Below are 24,428 nucleotides of genomic sequence, written 5' to 3'. Positions count from 1 at the left end.
TTCTGGGGCCCACTTCATGGTATGCAAAGCTCATTCCCAACTACTCCTCAGTGGAGTGGCCTGTGCGCAGCCTGTTGCGAGGGGATGCTGCATATGTCTGGACCGCAAGTGCACAGCAGAGCTTTGAAACAGTGAAACAGCTGATTGTACACAGTCCTGCACTGACCTTGTTTGACCCTGACCTGGCCAACATTGTAACCACTGACACTTCAGATTATGGGGTTGGGGCTGTGCTGACTCAAATACACCCAGACAACTCCGAGAGAACAGTGGCGTTTGCGTCACGCACGCTTTCATCAGCAGAGCAGAAGTACTCCACGGTGGAGAAAGAAGCTTTGAGGTGTGTCTGGGCTACAGAGAAATGGAGGATCTACCTGTGGGGCAGACACTTCACGTTACATACAGACCACAGCCCCCTCACTACACTACTCTGCTCTAAGGGCTGGACAGAGCTGGTATGCGTATAGCTAGGTGGTCGGCTAGGTTGCTGTCATTTAATTATGACATGCAGTACAGACCTGGCACAGAAAATGTCACAGCTGACTGTCTGTCCTGGCTCCCGTTGCTAACTGCTGATCAGGGACAGGAGGACGAGCTGGAGTTCAGGCACTCATCGGCAGCTTCTCAGCTGTGTTTGCAGATGAATTCAAGGAGGCCTGTCAAGCATGCCCTGTTCAGTCACAGCTGCGTGAGTTCATTGCCACAACATGGCCACACTCAGGTCTGGACCCAACACTGACACCCTACTACAGACTGAGAGCAGAACTGTGTCCTGTGGGGAGACCACCGTCTACTGGTGCCACAGCAACTGCAGCCACAACTGATACGACTGGCTCACGAGACACATCAGGGCATCGTCAGAACGAAACAACGTCTCAGGGACCTCTACTGGTGGCCTGGGATGGATGCACAAGTCGAAGCCACAATCAAATCTTGCCTCACATGTCAGCAGCATGACAAGATAGCTGTTACACATACTATGCCTATGCAACCTGTTCCATTCCCAGATGCTGCATGGGAAAAAGTAGCAATAGACATTGTAGTCCCTTTTGAGTCCACAGCCCCTGGTTGTCATTTTGCTATTACCCTCATAGATTACTTTAGCAAGTGGCCTGAGGTTACATTCATGTTCCAAGTTACTTCTGCATCAGTGATGCACTTCCTGTCTACAGTGTTCAGCAGGGAAGGAAACCCAAAAGAGTTAATCTCAGACAATGGTAGTCAACTGATTTCACAGAAAATGGAATCTTTTCTCAAGGACAGGGGAATTGCACACAAACGCTCCTCGCTCTACTACCCCCAGGCCAATGGGGAAATTGAGAGATTTAATCGATGTCTGAAGGAAAGTCTACTGACTGCGAAAATAGAAGGTAAGAAGTGGACAGCATCAACCAGAGATTTTCTCCAGGTTTACAGGGCAACCAGGCATGCCACCACTCAATGCTCCCCTGCAGAGCTGTTGCACGGACGTCAGGTGCACACCAAACTCCATGTGACAGGCCTCCACAAACCACAGCCTGTCACATCCCTACAAGCACAAAATACAGCACAAACAGTGAAAGAGAAGCAGAGGAAGATGAAGGAGTATGCAGACAAGAAGAGAAGGGGAAAAGTAGTGCATTTTCCTCCTGGGTCTTGGGTCAGAGTTACGAGACCAGGTATACTACGCAAGAGACAGTCAAAGTACTTTCGCCCTCTTCAGGTGTATGAGCAGAGGCCAGTACACTTACAGGCTGTCTGATGGGCGCACCTGGAATGCATCCTATCTCACGTCAGCCCTACCCCTTCAGGGTCACGCGGACCCTGGGCAGGCCCTTCCTCCCAAGGGGGCTGACATAGACTGTAGCAGAGGCCGCCCACATGGGCAGAGGACTATATTATGTGAGGACGGTAAACTAAAGTGTGACGAAGGACTTGTTCATTGCGTATTGTAGCTGTTTGGTCACTTGGTGGGGTGGTGGAGATCAGCCAATCAGCGCCCTTGTTGTTGGATCGGATGACAAGGGGGGGTGCGATACTACGGGCTATCAGATTGCCAAGAGGAGTCGGAGAATTCCAGAAAGACTTTACAAATATTCTTTCAAGGCGGTTATGGAGCTCTTCTCATTCTAACGTGTGTGTGCGCAGCGTGCAGCAAATCGTAAGTAGACGTTGCCACTAGTTTAAGATATAGTCGCCCACGTTGATGCTATGCTGTTAGCCACGCTGATATTTACTGTATCATGATGCCAACTCATTAATTAGCTGGTGTCATTTAGTAGGGACCCACCAGTTGTTATCAATAAACATCTTTGTAGATAACATCTTTGCATTCTTGCCGATGCACCACAGTGGTCACATACTCCCAACCAGCTACAGTTACAGTCCGAGTTAGCAAACCTTCATTACACCCAGGTCACCTTCTTAGCTTTTTTTTTTTTTTAGAAGTTCTCGATCGGGTGGGAATTTAAAACAGGGGTCCCTGTTTTTCACCTTGACCGTAATCACTGAGTTGAGTGTTCTGTCCATGTCAAGGCTGGCTTTGAAGTCCGTTTTTTTTCGGACTAGACTGAAAGGTCTCTCCTCGTCCGCGTTGCTGTGAGAAATCACAGCTACCATCTTTAGTCTCCAGCTTGATCTCTGCTTCGTTCCACACATGCTGTGGAATGTCCTCTTTTCGCAAACTTTAATAGTCCATAAATTCCTCCCACAGCTCGTCAGTGGTGCTGTCATCCCACTGTAGATCAGTGGTTCTTAAGCTGGGTTCGATCGAACCCCAGGGGTTCGTTGAGTCACCCTCAGGGGTTCTGCAGGGGTCAAGACACACACAGTATAGCCCAGTTCACACTAGCAATGTCGGGCCGTTTTTGTCGGCGTCAAAAATGTGGCAACACACAATTTCTCTTCGCCGTGTTAGATTACAAATATTTAGTTGCTTAGTAAAAATGTGTTACACAAAATAAATTAAGCCCACTCGTATTATTCATGACGTCACGCTCCGCTTGGCCACATAGCCGCGGGAAGTCATTTTACATAGGGGGGCAGCTAAAAGTGGGACGAGATTTCGAAAATAACAGGAACCGGCAAAAAAGCCCTATTATCAATAATAGCAAACCATGGTGACAGTGGCATTTCAATTTGTGCACAAAATGTCCATATTTATAAAGAAAACTAATGTTGTGGCTGAGACCACATACACAGACAAATAATTCGCCATGTCATAGCAATGCTTTATCGCTCCGTGCCGAGCGATAAAAAAAAAAACGCCAGCTCGTGGTGGGCAAGCAGCTACTGTCAAGGGCGGACTGGCAATCTGGCAGTTCTGGCAAATGCCAGAAGGGCCGATGCACTTTTGGGCCGCCGTTTGCTGATTTTTTTTTTACGTAAAGAAATTAAACGCAGGCGGCTACACTGGCCTATCACACCGGCCCACTATATAGAATGGGCCGGCCCACTTTCGTAGGGGGAGGGGGGGCTCCCTGCTTGTCAACTATATTGAATGGTGTTGGTGTAACGTGGAGAGCGGCCCCTCCCCAAGTGGATCGGCCCAGGTAGAGGTTATCGAGCTACAGTAACGTTAACAGTAGGCATAGGTTCTTGCTTGATATTGAACTTAAGGTAGGCTACTGTTAACACTCGATTTGGACGTCAGTATTCGTTCAACGTATAGAGTAATCGCATTTTCCCCTCACTTTTCTTTCTCCATTCAGACATCACTCATCTACGTTACAGCAGGGCTCGACCGTTTGTGTAATCCGTTTGTGTTTGCAATGGCAGAGTGGCGCTGTCCGTGTTCCCACTCATTGAATCCCCGGGAAGACTGCGGAAGAAGCAGCGATTCGAAGTTTATTACGACTTCGCTGACAACTTTAACCAAAATATGAGATATTTGTGTCTTGTTATGTTTGTAGTGAATGAAACATGCAAGACTTTATTAACTTTTCAACTCCGGCGAGAAATGTGAGCAAAAGTAATGGCGAAGTGAAGGTGTGAAGCGGGGGCTCTGCAGCCAGGACTGTACACCGTTCGCCAACATTGGCTGCAGCTGATCACGCCACATTGCTTGGCTTTGATATCTGCGCTGCAGGGAACTTGGTGCGCTCAGTAGTCGACTTGTGGCCGTTGTGATTGTGCGTCATTTGTGATTTTCTTTTAATCTTTCAATCCCTTCATACTAACTATGTCGAGCAAAAAAAAAAGAAAGTGGTTGGACGAATACGTACAGTATGGATTCACGTGTATAAAGGAATGTGATGGGAGTCAGCGTCCTCAATGCATGATTTGCAATGCCAAGTTGAGCACTTCTAGTCTAGCACCGGCAAAACTAAAGGAACACTTCCTAAAGCTGCATGGAGATGGGAAATACAAGAACACAACACTCGCTGAATTCAAGGTGAAGAGAGCCAGATTCGATGAAAAGGCTACTCTGCCTGTTCTCGGCTTTGTACCCATCGACAAACCGATCCTCACAGCATCGTACGAAGTTGCGTACCTGATCGCAAAGCAGGGCAAACCACACACCATTGGTGAAACACTTGTAAAGCCAGCTGCGTTGAAGATGGCGAATATCATGCTGGGAAAAGCTGCTGAAGATAAGTTACCCCAAATTCCTCTTTCAAATGACATTATCAGCAGCAGAATAGACGACATGAGTGATGACATCTTGGCTCAAGTAGTTGCAGATCTGATTTCAAGCCCAGCAAAATTCAGCCTCCAACTCGATGAGACCACCGACGTTTCCAATCTAAGCCAGCTTGTTGTATTCGTGCGCTATATGAAAGATGACATGATAAAGGAAGAGTTTTTATTTTGTAAGCCTCTTACAACAACCAAGGCAGTCGATGTGAAGAAACTCGTAGATGATTTCTTCAGAGACAACAATCTTTCGTGGAATATGGTTTCTGCGGTTTGTTCGGACGGAGCTCCAGCCATGCTGGGACAACACTCTGGTTTTGGAGCGCTGGTGAAATCCGATGCACCACACATCATTGTTACGCACTGTGTTCTGCACAGACATGCGTTGGCAACAAAAACCTTGCCTCCAAAACTGGCAGAAGTATTAAAAATTGTAGTTGAATGTTTGAACTATGTGCGAAATAGTGCTATGAAGCACCGCATCTTCAAAGAGCTGTGTAAGGAAATGGGCTCTGAATTCGAGGTACTTCTGTAGCATTCTAACGTTGGGTGCTTATCCCGGGGAAAGGGGCTGAATCGTGTTTTTGCCATGCGTGTGGAATTAGCCCTGTTTTTGCGAGAGTGCCAACATTGTCACGCAGATTGCGTCGAAAATTCTGAGTTCATTCTCATTTTGGCGTACATGGCCGATATTTTCGATGCTCTCAATCATCTCAATCGACAGATGCAGGGCGGTGGGGTCAACATCATCGAAGCAGAAGAAAACCTGAAGGCGTTTAAAAAAAAGCTACCTTTATGGAAACGACGAACAGAGAATGATAACTTCGCAAACTTTCCCCTGCTGGACAACTGTGTAAGTAAGATCGAAGACGTGTCTGGAATTGGAGACATTTCTGTACCTGCGGAGCTGAAGCAAGCAATTCCCATGCACTTAGATGAGCTCGCAAAGTCTCTCGACGGATACTTCCCCACCAGAAAGTCATATCCAGCATGGGTGAGACAGCCGTTCACGTTTAGTGTTGCGACAGCAGATGTCAACGATGAATACCTCGACGAAATCATTGAACTTCAGCAGAGCCAGCTTCAACAGCAACTCTTCAGAACAAGGCTCTCAACGTTTTGGTGTAACCAAATCGTGCCATACCCTCTTATTGCTAAGAAAGCCCTTGAGATACTCGCACCGTTTGTTACAACGTATCTTTGCGAGCAATCCTTTTCGAGGATGGTAGACATGAAAACTAAGAAAAGGAACAGACTTTGTTGCGAAAATTATATAAGAGTGGCACTTGCCAAGGTGAAGCCGCGCATTTCTGAACTTGTATCTAAAAGGCAACAGCAAAAGTCACATTGATTTGCAGTAAATATTCATTGAGTTATGTTTTTGTGTGAAATTCATGTTTTGTTGGTTTTGTTCTTTGAACACAGTGATTTTGTGTGCAACTGATGCATGGTTCATTTTGTGCACAAATACAATGTATACCTATGTTTTGAAGAAATCATATTTTATTTTTCCAATTACGAAGGGTTCGGTGAATGCACTGATGGAGCTTGCAGGGTTCAGTACCTCCAATAAGGTTAAGAACCACTGCTGTAGATGCATCTTGAATTTGTGTGCGATGAACTGCACACTCTCAAAACCATGTAAGGCCCGGTAATCAAAGTCAATGAATTGAGCACGTGACAACAGCTCATTGCCTAGTTGAAAGTTTGTCTTGAGATATTCCACAGTTGCCACGTAGAAAGAGATCACGGCACTGTAGAACTTACTGGCATGTGTGTCACCGACGTCACCATTTTCAATCAGATTTTGCAGCTTGCACTGAGTTGTAAAGCCAATGAATATCTGCTTGTTTGGCTTGAACTTACTGCAGTCGATGTGCATTACATTGCTATGTTTCTGTAATTCTACAGAATCAATAAATTTCTGCATCAATTTTTTAGCATATTTTCCATCTGACTATGCATGACATAAGTTAAATTCAGTGAATGACAGCAATACAGCCTGGTAAAAGAGTAGATACACTTCAGACATATGATTTTGGAAATTGTTACATAGTCGATTGAATCGTGGGTTTTGCACTGGGCCATTCGTAGAGGCAAAGTAACTTTTCAGGGCAGGAAACTGCTTCAGGACCCTTTCAATCGCAGTTTGCAAACTCAGCCAGCAAGCTGAGACGTGTTTGAGAATGGCTGTATTCAACATCACAAAGTTCGCAGCAGCTAGCTAACTCGTTCGTCCTCTTACTTGACTTGTCAAAGTAATGGAACAGATCAATAGCTAAATCTTCAACATCACACGCTATGCACTTAGTAAACCCACTGCCCCCTTTCTTGGCTGCATTATGAATGAAAAGGGCATCCTACTACATAGATGTCTGGATTTTCCCGCAGAAGCCTGGTTTTCACAGAATTTCGGCACCCCATGTTGACCGATGCGTTGTCTATTACAAAAGAAATGCAATTACTCCAGGGGATGCCATGTTCTGTCATGGCATTGTTGACTTTGGAGTAAAGTGTCTGAGCATCTCCAGCATTTGTAGAGCACATGTTCAAAAACTCGTGCGAGACGTGAGTGTGACGCTTTATGTCAGAGCCGTACAGTCACTGGGTTCATTTTTTCTTGAGACCAGAGTCGTTGCTCCCATCCATGCCCATTAAATATGGACCTTTTTATTGAAGCAATAGTAGGTGCAAGGAAATGTGGTGCTAGTGCATCATTAATTATACAGAATGTCTTTGTTGCAGTGGAGGCATAGCCTTTTAGCGATTTCACTGTCTGTAAAGGCAGCTCTGACTAAAGGCCCAATGTGGTTTGCTGTGGCGATTGGTAAATTGTGTTCCACGAGAAAATTAGAAAACAAAACCTCGGCCTTGGTAATCTTCTCTTGCAATGGTGAAGTGTTTGGTAAAAAGAAGGTTTGCAACGAAGCCATACCCACCATGGCTTGTTTCTTTTCTCTGTGCTCCTCGCCATTGATGTGATGTTCAACATCTGTCCGTCCTTGGTGAGCACAGCTTAGAGATCTTTTCCAAATGTCACAGAAAATTTTGTAGACATCCAGTTTATCTCGATGAATGCATCCATATTCAGGAGATGACTTTATCCATTCACTGTTGAATTTGGTTTTATATGTGTGCGCACTGCTTAACTTTCGTTTCGACATTTTTGCTAGCTGTCGCAAACGTCAAGTGGCACAAGCCGTAAGCCTGCTGTTGAGGAGCAAGATTGAGGAATGCATCTGATTGGCTAAAGTAACGCTCATCCAATTAGATGTAGTAATGCTCAACCAATTAGATTTTACCTTGTTCGTGTATTTCTGACACTAACAAAGCAAATCAAACCAAGTAATAAACTAAAGTATAGGCTATTTCATTAACATGTTGATAGAGCTTTTTCCCTTGCTATGTGTGCAGCTAACGAGTTCTGGATGGAATGTGTGAGATTTCGGAACCTGTGTGAAATGGGGTCTCAATGCGTGAGACTTGAGAGCTATGGAACCAATATGATAACAACACACTTGTCAATTAAAAAAGGGTCGGCAGAAGTGATGACATGATGATGATGAGAAATGTCTTGCAAATGGTTGATCTGAAGCCATCTCATTTTTAACACATGTTGCCACCTTCCCATTACTCACCATTCTCCCTCCCGGCTGTGTTGTCAAAATCCACCAAGAATGTCATTAAGATTGTCTTCCTGAAACTATCGGTATGTTTTCACACTATGACAAAATAAAGAGAATAAGTGCCTATCTCATTCTCAACGTTAACACTTTTCATTCGTTAAGGAGGCTGAAAGCGTGGAAAGCCAGTGGTTGTTGTGAAAATTTGAATTCACGTGGTCTTTACCATTAATGGGATTTTGTTCATTGGAGGCTGTTTTTTTTTTGTGTGTGTGTGTTTTTTTTTTTTTTTAAACAACCAGGTGGTATACCCACAAGCAAAAGAATCCAAATCCAACGTTAAGTCTTAACAAGCCCAAAGTTTTTACAGATTTTAACAATAACGGGTGAGGAGGCTTTTTGGTCTGCCAGCAGTGATAAAGTTTAACATCCACAGACACAGGGATTGAAAAATGTCAGGGTTTTCTCTCCAGTAATGAAGTGATTGAACAGAGCTGTTTGTATGAAATCAGATATGTTTCAAAATAGAACAGAGAAACAATAAATAAATGCAGAGAAGATGATTTGCCCATCTTATCTTACAAACAAGTAGGGTAAACCACAAATGTCTTTTCTTAAACACAAATACCTGACGATAATATATTTGTAAAAAAAAAAAAAAAAGAAATTCCACGAATTGATATAATTGTATGCCTATAAATCTTGTGTTTGGGAAAAGAAAACTTGTGTTGTAATGTTGTTATTCTATGTTTAGTACACTGAGAGAGCCACGAAACCGGAGTCAAATTCCATGCATGTGTACCTGCATGGCCAATAAACATGATTCTGATTCTGAAAAAACTTAATCATGCAACTACGCACGATCTGATATCGCCGTGTTGGTGTTGTTTCCATGACATCATGATTAATGTTTCTCCAGGACCGTCATTGCAACAGACTAATCACGTTGTTGTGATGTCGTACCAACGCTAACCTAACATAACCTCAACCCAAACCCTAACTTTAACCGATAGCTAACCCTAACCGATAGCTAACCTTAACTTAACCAATAGCTAACCTTAACCGATAGCTAACCCTAACCTTAACCGATGGCTAACCTTAACCAATAGCTAACCTTAACCGATAGCTAACCCTAACCTTAACCGATAGCTAACCTTAACCTTAACCAATATCTAACCTTAACCGATAGCTAACCTTAACCTTAACCGATGGCTAACCTTAACCTAAACGATAGCTAACCCACAACATAATCCCACAACCCTGTTTTTCCCCGAGTCGCAAAGGCACGACAGCACAACAACATGATTGGTCCATTGTAATGACGGCACTGGAGCAAAATTAATTACAATGTCATAGTAACAACACCAGCATGGTGATATCAGATACACTGTGCAACTACACAGTAAGTAGCACTTGCATCTTTCTTTGTAAAATTTAGCCACAAATGTGGTGCCTCCATACACACAAGTATCAGCATCAGTATCAGCTCTTTGTATTCCCTCCTCCCCATCAGATGAAAAGGGTGTTCATAGATGACGCAGAGCAAATTTGTGATGTGAATTAGGGGTAGGCAGATTGATCCAAATATCTATACTATCGATACCATGTGGGCATAGATACCAGATCGATTCTAGCGCAATGGGATCGATGCCAGTTTCAGTTTCTCTCTTATAAGTCACCCATTTCAACAGAGTAGAACTGTGCAAACAACATTCTATTGTCGTGAACACATACACACACTTTGCTTCTCCTCCACTGCTGTTGTTGTCGCGTCGTCACGTAAACCTATGCATCGTGCGCCCGACTACTGGCACCAATCCGAAACATGCAGTGTTGGCAGAGAGAAAGAGAGGCGCTGTGTGGAGTTATTTTACACATGTAAATGAAAACCATGCGAACTGCATTATGTGTAAGAAGGCTGTTCGCTACTGTGGCAACACCACCAACTTCTATGGTGCAAAATGGTTGCCGTGCATCACCCAGGTGGGTGCTACACATTGGTGGTGGTTGAGGTGAGTTTCCTCCTGCAGTGGTAAGCACCTTGTCTAGATAAAATGCTATATAAATGTAACTCATTATTATTGAACATCTACACAAAAATAAGTAAAATCCTTATGAACTGGTCTGATGTCCATAGTCTCCCTATAGTCTTTCCATCCTGTGTGTATTCTAGGAGTAGCAAGTAGTATGAACATTTCTACAAATAGGAAAACAAACACCATGTTCAAAAGCCTAGCTGCGTCTTGTAATTGACGGGTTGTGTCATTATTTAGCGGGAATGCTTTATCAAAATCGGTGTTGAAGAGGTGCCTGGTTGCATGACTGTGTAGACTCAAATCAGTCATCCAGGAACCCATGGTGTGAAAAAATAAACAACCACTGGACTGTGTATAATGGAAGATTTGAACCATTTCACAGATTCAGCCAATTGGCTCCTTCAGTTCTGATGTCATGTTGGGAAATTCCAGCTTATTCCATGGAGAAGCCCCTCTCTTTGATGAATGAGGATGTGGGTAAGGACATCCACTTCAAATCTACAGTGAGCGTGCAGTGCATGTTATCACTTCTTTCTGACAGGCAAGCAGCTACAGTAGCTTACTGGTTAACACCTGTGTGGTGGCTTTAGCATACGTTTGAGACTTGGTGATACGTTTCCTTGTCTGCTTAATTAAACGTGTGTGTCATTAATAGGAACAGTTCATAATTTCCGGCCTGTCAGTTTTGGTATTGGTTATCAGCTGTCAGGCTAGATAGTGTTTGTCCAATGCTCTGACCTCCTTATCAGGTATCGTTCAATCACACCTTATCGAATTGGCTGTATGCCTTAGTCAATACCCTTAGGAACATGGCTGCATAGTAGGAAATATAAATTGAATCTTTATTGTGAGCCAAAATATATATTTTAACAAATGTGTCAATGGATGGAGAATGCAAGCACAATAATCATGTAAAATTTGCAAATTTACCTTGCTTATCGGTCTGCTGCAATTGCTCTGGAAGAGTACTAGCAAACTGATTGCTGTTTTAAAATAATTTACTGGGTAAAACATTAACAGACAGGTGACACCGACTGCAGGGCTACACAAAATTACCTTCCCAACAAAGGAAAACTAACACTGCATTGGAATAAAATAAGACAAATAAGGCGTGTTTTTTTTTTAAAGAAAATTATTTAAATTCCTCAACTGATGACAAAAAGTAAAAGTCAGGTAAAGATATCAAAGCTTTACAGACAAGCTTGCCGGCAACATCAAAAAGCTACAAATGGCCATTTTTCTTTTGCTGAATAAAAGCAAGATACAACCAATTTATTACTTCAGTCTCCTTATTAATCTATCTGTACTTTTTTATCATACAAGCAAGCATTAAACATTTCCTTTTTGCTCAAGGGAGAAGTTTGTGTTGACGAGGACACAATGCCTGCTATTTTCCAAAGTGTGTTTGCGAGACGTGCGCTTCGGGGGCGGAGCTCTAAAAGTGAGGAGCGGTGTGATTGGTAAACCGCTGGTGGGCGGAGCTTTGGCGAGGCTCGGGGACGAGTCGAAGCTTCACAACCCCTTGGCCTTTATTTTCTCCACGGGTCAAGGGGAAAAGTAGATGGGTCTGGGGAGTTGGAAGAGGAGGAGGGCACGGTGGACGAAAAGGGGGAAGCAGGTTCGAGGGAAAACGAGGCGTTGTCATGGCAATGAGACCATCCATCTCTGTGTCTCTGGCTTCTTTCTTCTCTCTCTTGCCCGTCCCTTACTCACATGGACTCAAACTCATCGATGCGTTGTTTGGTGTTGCCCTGCCGGATCTGGCGCAGGGTTTTGTACTTGTCCCTGCCAGCCTTGACGTTTTCAGCGTGCAGCATGTCATTCTGGGTCTTCTTGGTGTCGTCCCGGGCTTGAGCCAGCTCCGAGCTCAGCGCCTGGATAAGAGAAAGGTAGAGACAGAGGATGACTAAATTATTAAAAGTAGACGCACAAAGTAAGGGATGTGGGCATGCATGTCAGAGACAGAGAGGAATAGAGCTAATGACATGGTGACACAAACTGGCGGAAGTTAAAAGGATATTAAAGAGCTGATAATTACAGGCGTGCCTTTAAACGCCAATTTTCTGTCTTAAGTTTCTGACGGATTATACTGCACAACAGGCTGAGACAGATTATTATCAGCCTGGAGCTGAATTAAATGTCGATTGAGGTGATTTAAATTCCCTGTCCTGTCATTTCGCCTTAAAAGCACACGTCAGAGGTAATGCCGAGGTAAATTCACAAATCTACCTTGAGGCCAGTTTCAGTTATATTTTCAACATGCTTATCATCATAACGTTAAGTGTAGGGATGGCGCCGATCCGATATTCAGTATCGTTATCGGTCAGATGCTGGCCAAATTCACAGGATCGGGTATCGGAAAAACAAGGAAGTATGTTCCGATCCGATACTACGAAATGCCGTAAAGCGAGCGGTGTCACGTGAACAGTAGCAGCGACAACAACTGGCTGAACGAGAGTGAGCGTGTTAGAAGCGCGCCGCGGTCATGTCAGCTGTGCGACATTATTTTAAGCTCAAGGAAGGAAAAAAAGCGAAACAGCCGAGTGTAATATCTGCAACGCAATTATTTATAGGGGTGGCAGCAACACTGGAAACTTCAACACCACGAACTTTAAATACTTGCAGATTCATTACAGAAAGGAGTACGCCGAGTTCATACGTGCAACGTTTGCCGCAACAGCAAACATTGCTGGACACCATTCAGAAGCGCAAGAAACTCCCTGCAGACGGTAACAAAGCAAAACTGATGCTGGAGAAAATAGCCGAATGTATTGTGCTGGACGACCAGCCCGTTTCATTTTCAACAACAAGCGTCGGAAACCACGCTTAGTTAAACGTTTGGAGCCTCGCTGCATCTTGCCAAGCCGGCATTTTATCTCCGACATGGCTATCCCAACCTAGTACAAGCAAGTGTGCGAGTTTATTTCTAAACGCTTGGAAAACGTTGCCACCTTGAGTTTCACGACTGACATCTGGAGCTCAGACGTGTGCCCGCTGTCCTTATTAAGTCTGACAGCTCAGTGCATCGACTCGAGTTTTAATTTGCAAGAAGCGGCGCTGCAGGCTAAGCAGTTTCGTAGCTCACACACGGGAGGAGTGTGAGCTACGAAACGTTACATGCGTGGAAAATAGAGAAGAGCCAAATCCATGAGCCACGCATATCAATAGCGCTGACAACGACTCCTAGAGTCTCATCACCAGCCAGTCAGACTAGCTTGGTCTAGTCAGAAAGGCACGAACTGAGGAAGCCTCTTGGATGAGAGGCGAAACGTCTTCACGGATATACTACACCAAGTCTAGCTGCACTTGATTCAACTCCTTTGGATAACCATGACCTGGATGAATGAGAACATTCACAGACAAGTCCATGTCATTTTAAGAGGCAATGCCACTAACGTAATAAAAGCAATGGATCGCCTTGGAGTCGCCAGTTTGGGATGCTTCGCCCATACTTCGCAACTTATTGTGAACGAGGGGCTGCTCTCTCAGCGTAGTGTAAAGTGATGCACTGGCGATCTGCAGAAAAATTGTGGGTCACTTTAAGCACTCACCACTTGCGTATTCACACTTGGAGGACATGCAAGTGGAGCTGAATATGCCGGCCAAGCGTCTCCAACAGGATGTATGAACTGTAATATTTGCTAGTAATATTTGATTTGCTAATGTCCCTTACGGCTTTCCGTAGCGCCACAACAAAGTCACGTGATGTACGTAACAACGTCAGTCGGAATCCGGTCGGTGAATAAACACCCAGCACGAGAGAAGTCGTCCTTGCTTCATTAATGTTATAAGTTAACATAGCCAGAGGGCACAGATCATTACATGGTGTCAGAGTAGCGGAGTTTAAATACCCAATATGGATTCGTACGGCGTTCCAGCTCCACGGATGGACTGGGAATCGGCGAACTTACCTGAAGCATGGAGACGATTTCGACAAACAACGGAGCTAATGTTCACGGGCCCCCTGCGCGGGAAGAATGAAGAGGAGAAATGCAGCTACCTCCTGCTCTGGATAGGGGAAAAAGGGCGCGATGTGCACAACACTTGGACACTCAGCGGAGAACAAGCCAAGAAGCTAGAAACGTACTACGATAAGTACACTGAGTACATCACCCCCAAAGCAAACCCGATTTATGCCAGATATAAATTTCATGAAAAGATGCAGGGAGAGAGTGAATCCTTCGAACGATTTGTAACTGAGCTAAAGCTCCTAGTCAAAGACTGTGGCTACCCAAATGCCGACGAGATGGTCAGGGACCGCATCGTGTTTGCCACCAACTCACCCAGAGTGAGAGAAAAGCTACTTAGCCAGGGAGCTGAGCTAACGCTAGAAAAGGCCATAGATGTAGCCCGCTCACACGAGCTAGCAAAGCAACAGCTAAAGTCTATGGGCCAGGGCAGCACACATGAAACGGTGCACGCAATAGGCAGAAAGACTTACAAACCGAACGCACCCAAAGCAGCTAACGCTAACTTCAGACAAAGGGAGGGTAACGTTAGCACCGCCGCTAGGGCGTGTAGCTATTGTGGAGGGCTACACGGCGCTAAAGCCACTTGCCCAGCTAAGGGTAAACAATGCATTAAATGCAAGAAGCTCAATCATTTTGCTAAAGTATGCAAGTCTAGCTCCCAGGGACAGACAAAGTACTACCGCGGCACAGTACATGCCGTCGGAGAGAACCCAGAAGAGTACACCACTGACAGAGAGCAGGAAGAACTGTACTTCGACAACATTACAGTGGAGAGCACCGCTGTGGGAGAACAGACAGAGCTGTACATAGACTGCATCTCAATAGAGAACAACGGAAAAAGCAACGAGCAGGCTTACGTAGAGGTTGGAATTGGCACACCTCCACAGAAGGTAAAGTTTAAACTAGACACTGGGGCACAGGCCAATACTATTCCCACCAACCTGTTCCAGGCGCTGTTCAAAAATGTGACACTGAAACCAGCAATACACAGACTCACTGAATATGGAGGAGGCGCGCTGAGCGTGAAAGGCACATGCAAACTCAAATGTAAGTACAGAGACAATGCAATTATGCTGGACTTTTACGTCATTGACACAAACGCCCCACCAGTCATGGCAATGAAAACATGCCGTGACCTAAACTTGGTAAAAATAGTGATGGCTGTGAGCGAGGAAAACAATGTCACATCACAGAGCATAATGGATGAGTATGCAGATGTTTTCCAAGGAATAGGAGAGTTCCCAGGCGAGTGCACCTTCCGCGTCACACCAGATGCAACGCCGGTCGTCTGCCCGCCACGCAGAATCCCCATCGCCCTACGCAGCAAACTGAGGGACGAGCTTGACAGCATGGAGAAAGGCGGCATAATCTGTAAGGTAACAGAACCCACAGAATGGGTGAACGCACTCGTCATTGTTGAGAAGCCAAAGACAGGCAAACTTAGAGTGTGTTTAGACCCCAGAGCTCTTAACAAAGTGATACAACGACCTCACTACCCCCTCCCCACGCTGGAGGACGCCACCACAAAGCTTGCTGGAGCTGAGTACTTTAGCGTGTTAGACGCGCGGTCAGGCTATTGGGCCATCAAACTGAGCACTGAATCCTCAATGTTGACGACATTTAACACAGTGTTTGGCAGGTATCGTTTCCTCAGACTGCCATTCGGAATCGTGTCCGCTCAAGACGAGTTCCAGAGACGCGTGGATGAAACATATGAAGGATTGGACGGTGTGACGGCCATAGTGGACGACATACTAGTGTTCGGCAAGACTAAAGAGGAACATGACCAGCGTCTCAGAGCGATGCTGAAGCGCACAAGGGAGCGAGGGGTGAGGCTCAACCCCGACAAGTGTCACATATGCGTGTCCGAGGTAAGCTACTTCGGCCACACGCTCTCACACGAAGGCATCAAACCAGACCCACACAAGGTGAAGGCGGTCAAGGACATGCAACCCCCACAGAACAAAGCAGAGCTGGAGACAGTCCTCGGCATGATCAACTACCTCGCCAGATTTGCTCCACACCTCTCACAGATAAACTCACCCCTCAGACAGCTTCTGAAACAGGACAGTGAGTTTGTGTGGGATGCAGTCCACGACAAGGCGTTCCAAGAGATGAAGAATCTCATTACACAGCACCCAGGTCCAGTACTCTCATATTTCGACCCGCAGAAAGAGCTGCGACTCCAAGTGGATGCATCCAAAAGTGGCCTTGGGGCTGTCATGCTCCAAGATGGCAAACCAATTGCCTATGCGTCCAAGTCACTCAACAGCACTGAAGAAAACTACGCACAGATAGAGAAGGAGCTCTACGCTGTGGTCTTCGGCTGCAAGAGGTTCCACGAGTACATGTATGGACGAAAAGTGATTGTGGAGTCAGACCACAAGCCTCTGGAGGCAATACTAAAAAAGCCACTGGCAGCAGCACCACCCCGGCTGCAACGGATGATCCTGGCGCTCCAAAAATACGACATCCAAATCATCCACCGCCCCGGTAAGGACATACCGGTGGCCGACACACTGTCACGCAAGTCAATAGAACACCACGACAGTGACCTACAGGAAGGGATGGAGGCCCAAGTGCACACAGTCCTCAGCAACATCCCTGTGAGCGACACAAGACTCACAGAAATCAAGCAGGAAACAGCGCAAGATCCACAGCTCACCGCACTCAGACGAGCCACACTCACTGGCTGGCCAGACACAAAGAAAAAGTGCCCGCCCAGCATCCAGGAATACTGGAACCACAGAGCAGAAATCTCAGAAATGGACGGTATCCTGTTCAAAGGTGAGAGAATCATTGTCCCCCAAAAGCTTCGCAAGGACATGATACAGCGCATCCATGCCAGCCACCTTGGCGTGGAAAAAAGCAAATGCCGAGCAAGAGACTTACTGTTCTGGCCTGGCATGGGGAAACAGATCGAGGATGCGGTAGCAGACTGCAGCATATGCCAAGAACGGCGCAGCGCAAATGCAAAGGAACCAATGAGGTCACACGCCATACCCGAGCGGCCGTGGCAAGTGATAGGCACAGACCTATTCACATGGAACTCACAGGACTTCATAGTCACTGTGGACTACTACTCCAGATTCTTCGAGCTAGAAAGACTTTACAGCTGCACCTCATCTGCCGTCATCATGAAGCTGAAAGCAGCAATGGCTCGACACGGAATCCCCGAGACTATCATCAGCGACAACGGTCCGTGCTACAGCTCTGGTGAGTTCCGCAACTTCTCACAGACATGGGGTTTCTCACACACCACCACAAGCCCCCACTACCCACAGAGCAACGGCCTCTCCGAGAAGACTGTCCAGACGGCCAAACGCATCCTGGACAAAGCCAAAGCTGAGAACAAAGACCCCTACATGAGCTTACTGGAGTATCGCAACACACCGGTGGACAACCTGAAATCACCGGCACAGCTACTGATGAGTCGGAGGCTGCGGTCCATTCTCCCATCAACAGCAAAACACCTGCAGCCACAGATCGCCAGTCAGGAGGATGTTCACAAAAGGAGAGAGGTATGTCAACAGCGCCAGCAGGCATACTACAACCGAACAGCCAAACCTCTGCCCCACCTGCCCGCAGGCACACCAATCCGCTTCCGGCAGGAGGATGGATCCTGGAGACCTGCAACTGTGGAAAGACCAGCGAACACAGACAGGAGCTACCACATCCAAACCAAAGAAGGTCAGATCTACCAACGCAACCGTCAACACCTGCGACAAAGCAGAGTGAACACTCACACTACACACACACACACTTCACAGCAGACTGTTACCAGCGCTAACAACAACACACAAGCCCATCAGCAAGAGCATGCTGAACCTCCAGACACGAACAATCAGCGACAACCAGACACACAGCCTGGTTACACCACGAGGTCAGGTCGCACGGTCAAACCAAGACAAATCCTTGACTTATGAATGTAAAAAAAAAAAAAAAAAAAAAAAGATGAAATGTTATTACGGTGTCACATTTAGACAGGGAAGGAAATGTTTTACACTACTTTGTTGCAGTCCAGTTATATAAGAGTTCCATTTTCATATTCTTTCTTATGAAGATTGTATTCGTTTATAAACGTGCTCAACGTGGTCTGTATCTCTGCAGAGAAAGCAGCACTTTTCAGAAAAAGGGAGATGTAATATTTGCTAGTAATATTTGATTTGCTAATGTCCCTTACGGCTTTCCGTAGCGCCACAACAAAGTCACGTGATGTACGTAACAACGTCAGTCGGAATCCGGTCGGTGAATAAACACCCAGCACGAGAGAAGTCGTCCTTGCTTCATTAATGTTATAAGTTAACATAGCCAGAGGGCACAGATCATTACATGAACGAGGTGGAATAGTTTGTATTACATGATCGAGTTTCATTGCACAGAAACGGGCCCTGTGTGCCTATTCAGCGGAGTACGACTTGCCAGCCACATTGACTGCAACGCAGTGGGGGTTACTGGAAAAGACCGTCGCAGCTCTTGCCCCCTTTGAGAAGTTGAAAAGGGAGGTGAGCTCCTCATCTGCATCTGATGTTATCCCCATCATCAGTGTCCTGAAACAAGTTCTCAGCCGAGAAAGCGAGGCACCCTCCTTGAAGCTGTGAACAGACGTTTCAGAGACGTGGAATCTGAGCCATTATACTCGGTTGCAACGGTACTGGATCCAAGACATAAAAACAGGTATGTGGGGTTTCTGTTCACTGTATTTAATAGTGTGTGTGTGTGAGAGAGAGACTGGGTGGAATTTTTATTTTAGCACGACCGCATTTCATATTGAGCATCATTCTTCAGAATGGGAGTAATCACTTGATATTAAAGCTATACGTGTTTTTATCGTTCCAGGTTCTTAACAAATGCAGAAACCTCAAGATGTGCAAAAGATGCATTAATGGCAGAGGTAAGGAAGATGGAAGAATGATTGAGGAGGACCGCATCAGCATCAGACCCAGCAGAGGGGACCTCGTCTGAATCAGCAGCCTCAGAGCCAGCAAAGAAGACTCCACAGGTGGAGGCTGCAGGCAAGAGCAAACTTGGAAGCGTTTTTGACGAGATCCTGGAGGAAAGCACAGCAGAACCTGATCCTGAGACACCCACAACAAGTGCCTACATTCAAGTGCAGACCTACCTCAGCGAGCCAACTCTTCAGCGTTCGGACAATCCACTGCTGTACTGGAAAGTCAACCAACCTAGACTGCCCTCCCTGGCGATCACGGCAACTAAATTTCTCTGTGCACCTTCAACAAGTGTGGAGAGCGAGAGGCTCTTCAGCTCAGCCTCCATTATTATTGATGAAAGGAGGAGCAGGCTGAAATGCTAATCTTTCTAAAGAAGAATCTGCCCTTAAGTCACAGGACTGTAAAAAAGATGCCAGTGGTTTTTAAAGGCCATGCAGCTACTGCTATGCCTTAGCACATTAAGGGAAAACTTGAGCCAACTATTTTAGCTTACATTCAATGATTTTTTTTCATACTTGAATTGTACTCTAATGTTTAGTTACTTTTATTCAGGTGTTTTACACACAGTTCAATCCTAGAGGTTACATGTGAAAGAAACTTTAGAACTTGCGCTGTTTTTCTACCTTAGATTTTTTTTTCCCAATGCAGCTAGCATGATATCAGATGGAAAAGCCTAGAGTTGTGAGTGCCTTTAGATGCCATGTTTATCATACTGTGTTCCACTGTACATTTCATACTGGATGCTATTATTTTTTATGTCAAGTTATAGTTATTTAAGTTATGGTCTACATGCAACTTATTTTTTGCTACGCTATTAAGGTGTAGGCTACATTCATTGAGTGTTGAGTTATAGCCAGTATTTTATTTTACATTGGAATTGTAATAATTCCTTTGTTACACAAAGTTGCACTTTAAATTTCATTTTGAATGTTGGGCACTATTGACTGCTGACAATCAAAATGCTGATAAACTAATGTGTGAAAAGATTTGAACAAAACAAAAAGCAGCAGCACTATTGCATAACTGAGTCATGTGTGCTATGTATTTCTTTAGGGGAGTAGGATATTTGTTTGCACAGTTTTAGCATGATGTTTTATAGATGGCTAGGTTAAACAAAGGTTGTGGTTTAAGAGTGGGGGGAAACAGTATTGGCAGATACTCAAGGCTGTGATATCAGTATCGGTACGTTAATCCATCAGTCTTCTACCCGTTTGTTTTACACAGAAACCACAAATGTGAAATGTATATGCTCATGTAAGTGTATTTACGAACGTGTATAATATTCAAATATCCTGTGTGTTGTAAAACTCCTAAACCAGTTCTTTAATCCCTACCTGAGGCTTTTTTTTCTTCTTTGTTTGTTTGTTGGGAAAAAAAACAACTTTGCATTTGTGCTTTCCTAAACTAATCCATCCATCCATCCATTATCCAAGCCACTTATCTGAATTCGGGTCACAGGATGCTAAAGCCTATCCTACCAGTCATTGGGCGGCAGGCAGGGAGACACCCTGGACAGGCTGCAAGTCCATCACAGGGCACACACATACACACCTAGGGAAAATTTAGTACGGCCGATTCACCTGACCTACATGTCTTTGGACTGTGGGAAGAAACCGGAGCACCCATAGGAAACCCACGCAGACACAGGGAGAACATGCAAAGTTCAAACAGAAAGGACCTGGGTCCTGGGATCACCCCCAAGGTTGGACAACCCCAGGGTTTGAGCCCAGGACCTTGCTGTGAGGCGACCATGCTAACCACTGCGCCACCGTGCCGCCTCAACTAATACATCCATCTATCCGTTATCCAAGCCACTTATCCTGCTCTTAGGGTCACAGGGATGTTAGAGCCTAACCCAGCAGTCATTGGGCAGCAGGCGGGGAGACACCCTGTACAGGCTGCCAGTCCATCACAGGCCAACACACACACATTCACACCTGGGGCCAATTTAGTATGTCCGATTCACCTGACCTACATGTCTTTGGACTATGGGAGGAAACCCATGCAGACATGGGCAGAACATGCAAACTCCACACAGGACGACCCGGAACAACCCCCAAGGTTGGACTACCCCGGAGCACAAACCCAGGACCTTCTTGCTCTGAGGTGACCGCACTAACCACTGCGCCACCGTGCCGCCCCTCAACTAATACAAACGTAAAAATATACAACCTATCTGTGTATGTTTGAAATATGTTTAATTTTTGAGTATGTTGTGCTGTGGCATTCATCCTCATAATAATGATAATGACGTGCATTGTGCACATCTATACTGACGATTTCGTCATCTCTCTACCTGTAGTTGTTTCTTGACTCGTTCGTTCTTCTGGGCCTCGGTGACGCGTTCCTCCTCGCTGCGGTGGCTCGTGACGCCGTCGCTGAGCAGCTCGGCGCTGGCCTCGGCATTGGTTTCATCCTGCTCGTCGTGCTCCGGCGCCGGCGGGGTGGTTATCGCCGACTTCAACTCCTCCTTGGTCTTCTCCAGGTCTTCTTGAGCCGACAGGGCCTGGAAAGTAGGGTGGAGGTTTACAAATGCGTGGAAAGGCATGGAGAGAGAGAGAGAGGTTAGATGGTTACATGGAGAAACGTGTGATGATGACAAAATGATCACAGACATGCCGAGGTACAAATGTGTGGATGCAAACGCATAAAGAGGCAGAAATGTAAGCTTGTAGAGACACACAAAACGGGAGACACATTTACAGGGACGCACAGGTGTACATGTAGAGAATACAAGCACACACACACATGAAAGGCAAACAAAGTAATACACACAGACATAAAACCCCCCACACATAAAATAATATAAGCAGATGCTGCACTTGCGCGCGCACACACACACACACACACTTCTCCAAGTCATTGCATTGACATGGCTCAAAAAGGGCTCAAATTAAAAGCTTTACTTAAAAGTTTTCAGTCTCATGTTAAATTGCCATTGTTAGATTCATATAAAACTTTAGTACTCACTATAATGAGCTCTCTGACACACACTCAAACTGCACACAAACATGCAGACAAACACAAACATGGTCTTTGCTGGTAGCAGGTGGTTACCTTGTGCTGCCATTCTGTGGCTTCATCCTCCTTTTTCCTCTTGGCCTCCTCAAGCAGAGCAATTTTGGCAGTAAACTCTGCTAGTTCAGCAGCCTGGTGCACACACACGCACGCACACACAACTGTGTCACACTTATGGGTTTCTGATACAAAGAAACAAAACATCTTTGTTTTTTTCATAAAATCCATGATGCTACGATAATAACATGACGCTCTTGGCAATTTTAGCCCACTTGACTTTGGTAAGGGAAGCAAGAGGCTATGAAAGTGTGTACGTTGCTCAAAACTTGTGCCATGTTTCGATCTTCCAAATCACAGAAAGACTGCCAAGCACCAAAATAAACAAATACTGTACATTAAAAACTCTTGCACTAGGGCATCCGGGTGGCGTGGTGGTCTATTCCGTTGCCTACCAACACAGGGATCTCCAGTTTGAATCCCCGTGTTACCTCCAGCTTGGTCGGGCGTCCCGACAGACACAATTGGCCATGTCTGTGGATGGGAAGCCGGATGTGGGTATGTGTGCTGGTCGCCGCACTAGCGTCTCCTCTGGTTGGTCAGGGGGGAGGGGGAACTGGGGGAAATAGCATGATCCTCCCATGCGCTACGTCCCCCTGGTGAAACTCCTCACTGTCAGGTGAAAAGAAGCAGCTGGCGACTCCACATGTATCGGAGGAGGCATGTGGTAGTCTGTAGCCCTCCCCGGATTGGCAGAGGGGTCAGAGCAGCGACCAGGGGAGCTCGGAAGAGTGGGGTAATTGGCCGGATACAATTGGGGCAAGAAAGGGGGGAACATTCCAAAAAACAAAACAAAAACAAAACCCTGCTGTACTGTTAATGACAAACATTTGAAGTTCGGGGTCAGGCCAGTATTTGCTCTTATTTACCTGTGATTGAAGCATTAAGATGACGGTGTCTTACAATAAATATGAGGCCATTGCAGGCTTTATAAAAATAGCTTTACAGTGGATTTAAGTTTTGGCTTTTTGGAAAACAGGATTAGCATGCCGTTCATTGAGCTGTCCTGTGAAAAATTCTACTGGCAATTCTTAAAGGGTAAGTTCTGTCAGTGCCAGGCAAGGGATTCATGATGTCGAGCACCGTGAATACTTTCCATTGGGCGTCAAGGGTTTTCATACAAACATAATCATTGCAAAGGGTCTGACATTCATCTGTGGGCCAGCGGGTAAGAGTGATTTCTACCAGCGCTTACGCCCACGCGTCGTGAAAAATGCCAGATTATATTGTACAGTGTAAAATACAGGTACAGTAGATATCAACTGACTCCCGGTGTACTCCGTCACAGCTGTGACATGCTAGACTATATGTAAATACCAGTTGTTCCTGGTTTTTCATCTGGTCTGCTGCCTGCTGTGCCAAGGCTGCCTTGGCCTCCTCTGCTGTCTGTCGCTCCCTCTCCAGCCTCTCTGCCTCCTCCTTCGCTCTCTTCCTCTCCTGGTCCAACTCCAGGGCTCTGCGGGTCTGCTCCTCCAGCTCTGCACGCACGCACGCACACACACACACACACACAGGATTGTTCGTGGATTAGAGAGGAGTAGTCTCTAACTAAACTTCGGAACAGCCTGCCTTTGGATCTCCTTTCTCCTGTCAGCCAATGTCCACCTCCTTTTTTTCTTTTTATCGTATTTTCATTCTTATTGTAACACCCTAACTAGCATATCTGCCTATGTAATTTGCTCAGCATGGGGCACAACATGCAAAGACTGTCTGCAACTTCCATTTAGCCTAGTAACTCGAAACCTCTCAGAAGAACAAAATACTTTGGCAAATCAGGGCTATTTGACTGGGTTGTGATGTCTCACAGTGAAAGGGTCCTGTGTTTGATCCCATCCTTTAACTTGGTCCTCGAGACCTCCCCTCTGCCTTTTGTTTTGTCTTTTGTTCATGATGGCTTCATCACACAGATGTGACAGATGTGGTTACACATCATCCTCACTCTGAAGTCTCTCTGTCTCTATGCATGATGTGCCCAGGTCTGCCTGCTGAGAAGGGCAATAATTCAATATTGTAGTTTATCATTTGTATTGTATTGGGATGAAATTCTGATACTGTCATGTGCTTCATGTCTAAATCTGCTGCCCCATGGTCTACTTTCCCTAGCGGGCTCCTATGTATCTTAGAAGCAGGATCCCTCCTTTCAATCTTCCTGAGGTG

General features: G+C 45.6%; 1 protein-coding gene across 1 annotated transcript in view; it reads right to left on the bottom strand.

Annotated features, from left to right (window-relative positions):
- Nucleotides 1-11,101: 11,101 nt before the first annotated feature.
- Nucleotides 11,102-24,428, bottom strand: part of LOC130121296 (radixin) — a 99,182-nt gene continuing 85,855 nt past the window's right edge. Inside the window, exons 12-15 of the mRNA XM_056290189.1 lie at nt 23,589-23,749; nt 22,254-22,346; nt 21,493-21,702; nt 11,102-12,147 (exon numbers count right to left, since the gene is read on the bottom strand). Of these exons, the coding sequence (XP_056146164.1) occupies nt 11,983-12,147; nt 21,493-21,702; nt 22,254-22,346; nt 23,589-23,749 (629 nt within the window). The 3' untranslated portion in view covers nt 11,102-11,982. The remainder of the gene's footprint in view (nt 12,148-21,492; nt 21,703-22,253; nt 22,347-23,588; nt 23,750-24,428) is intronic.

Source organism: Lampris incognitus, chromosome 11 (genome assembly GCF_029633865.1).
Source record: "Lampris incognitus isolate fLamInc1 chromosome 11, fLamInc1.hap2, whole genome shotgun sequence".
In the NCBI taxonomy this organism is placed as follows: Eukaryota; Metazoa; Chordata; class Actinopteri; order Lampriformes; family Lampridae; genus Lampris; species Lampris incognitus.
This window is presented reverse-complemented; position numbering and strand designations above follow the sequence as displayed.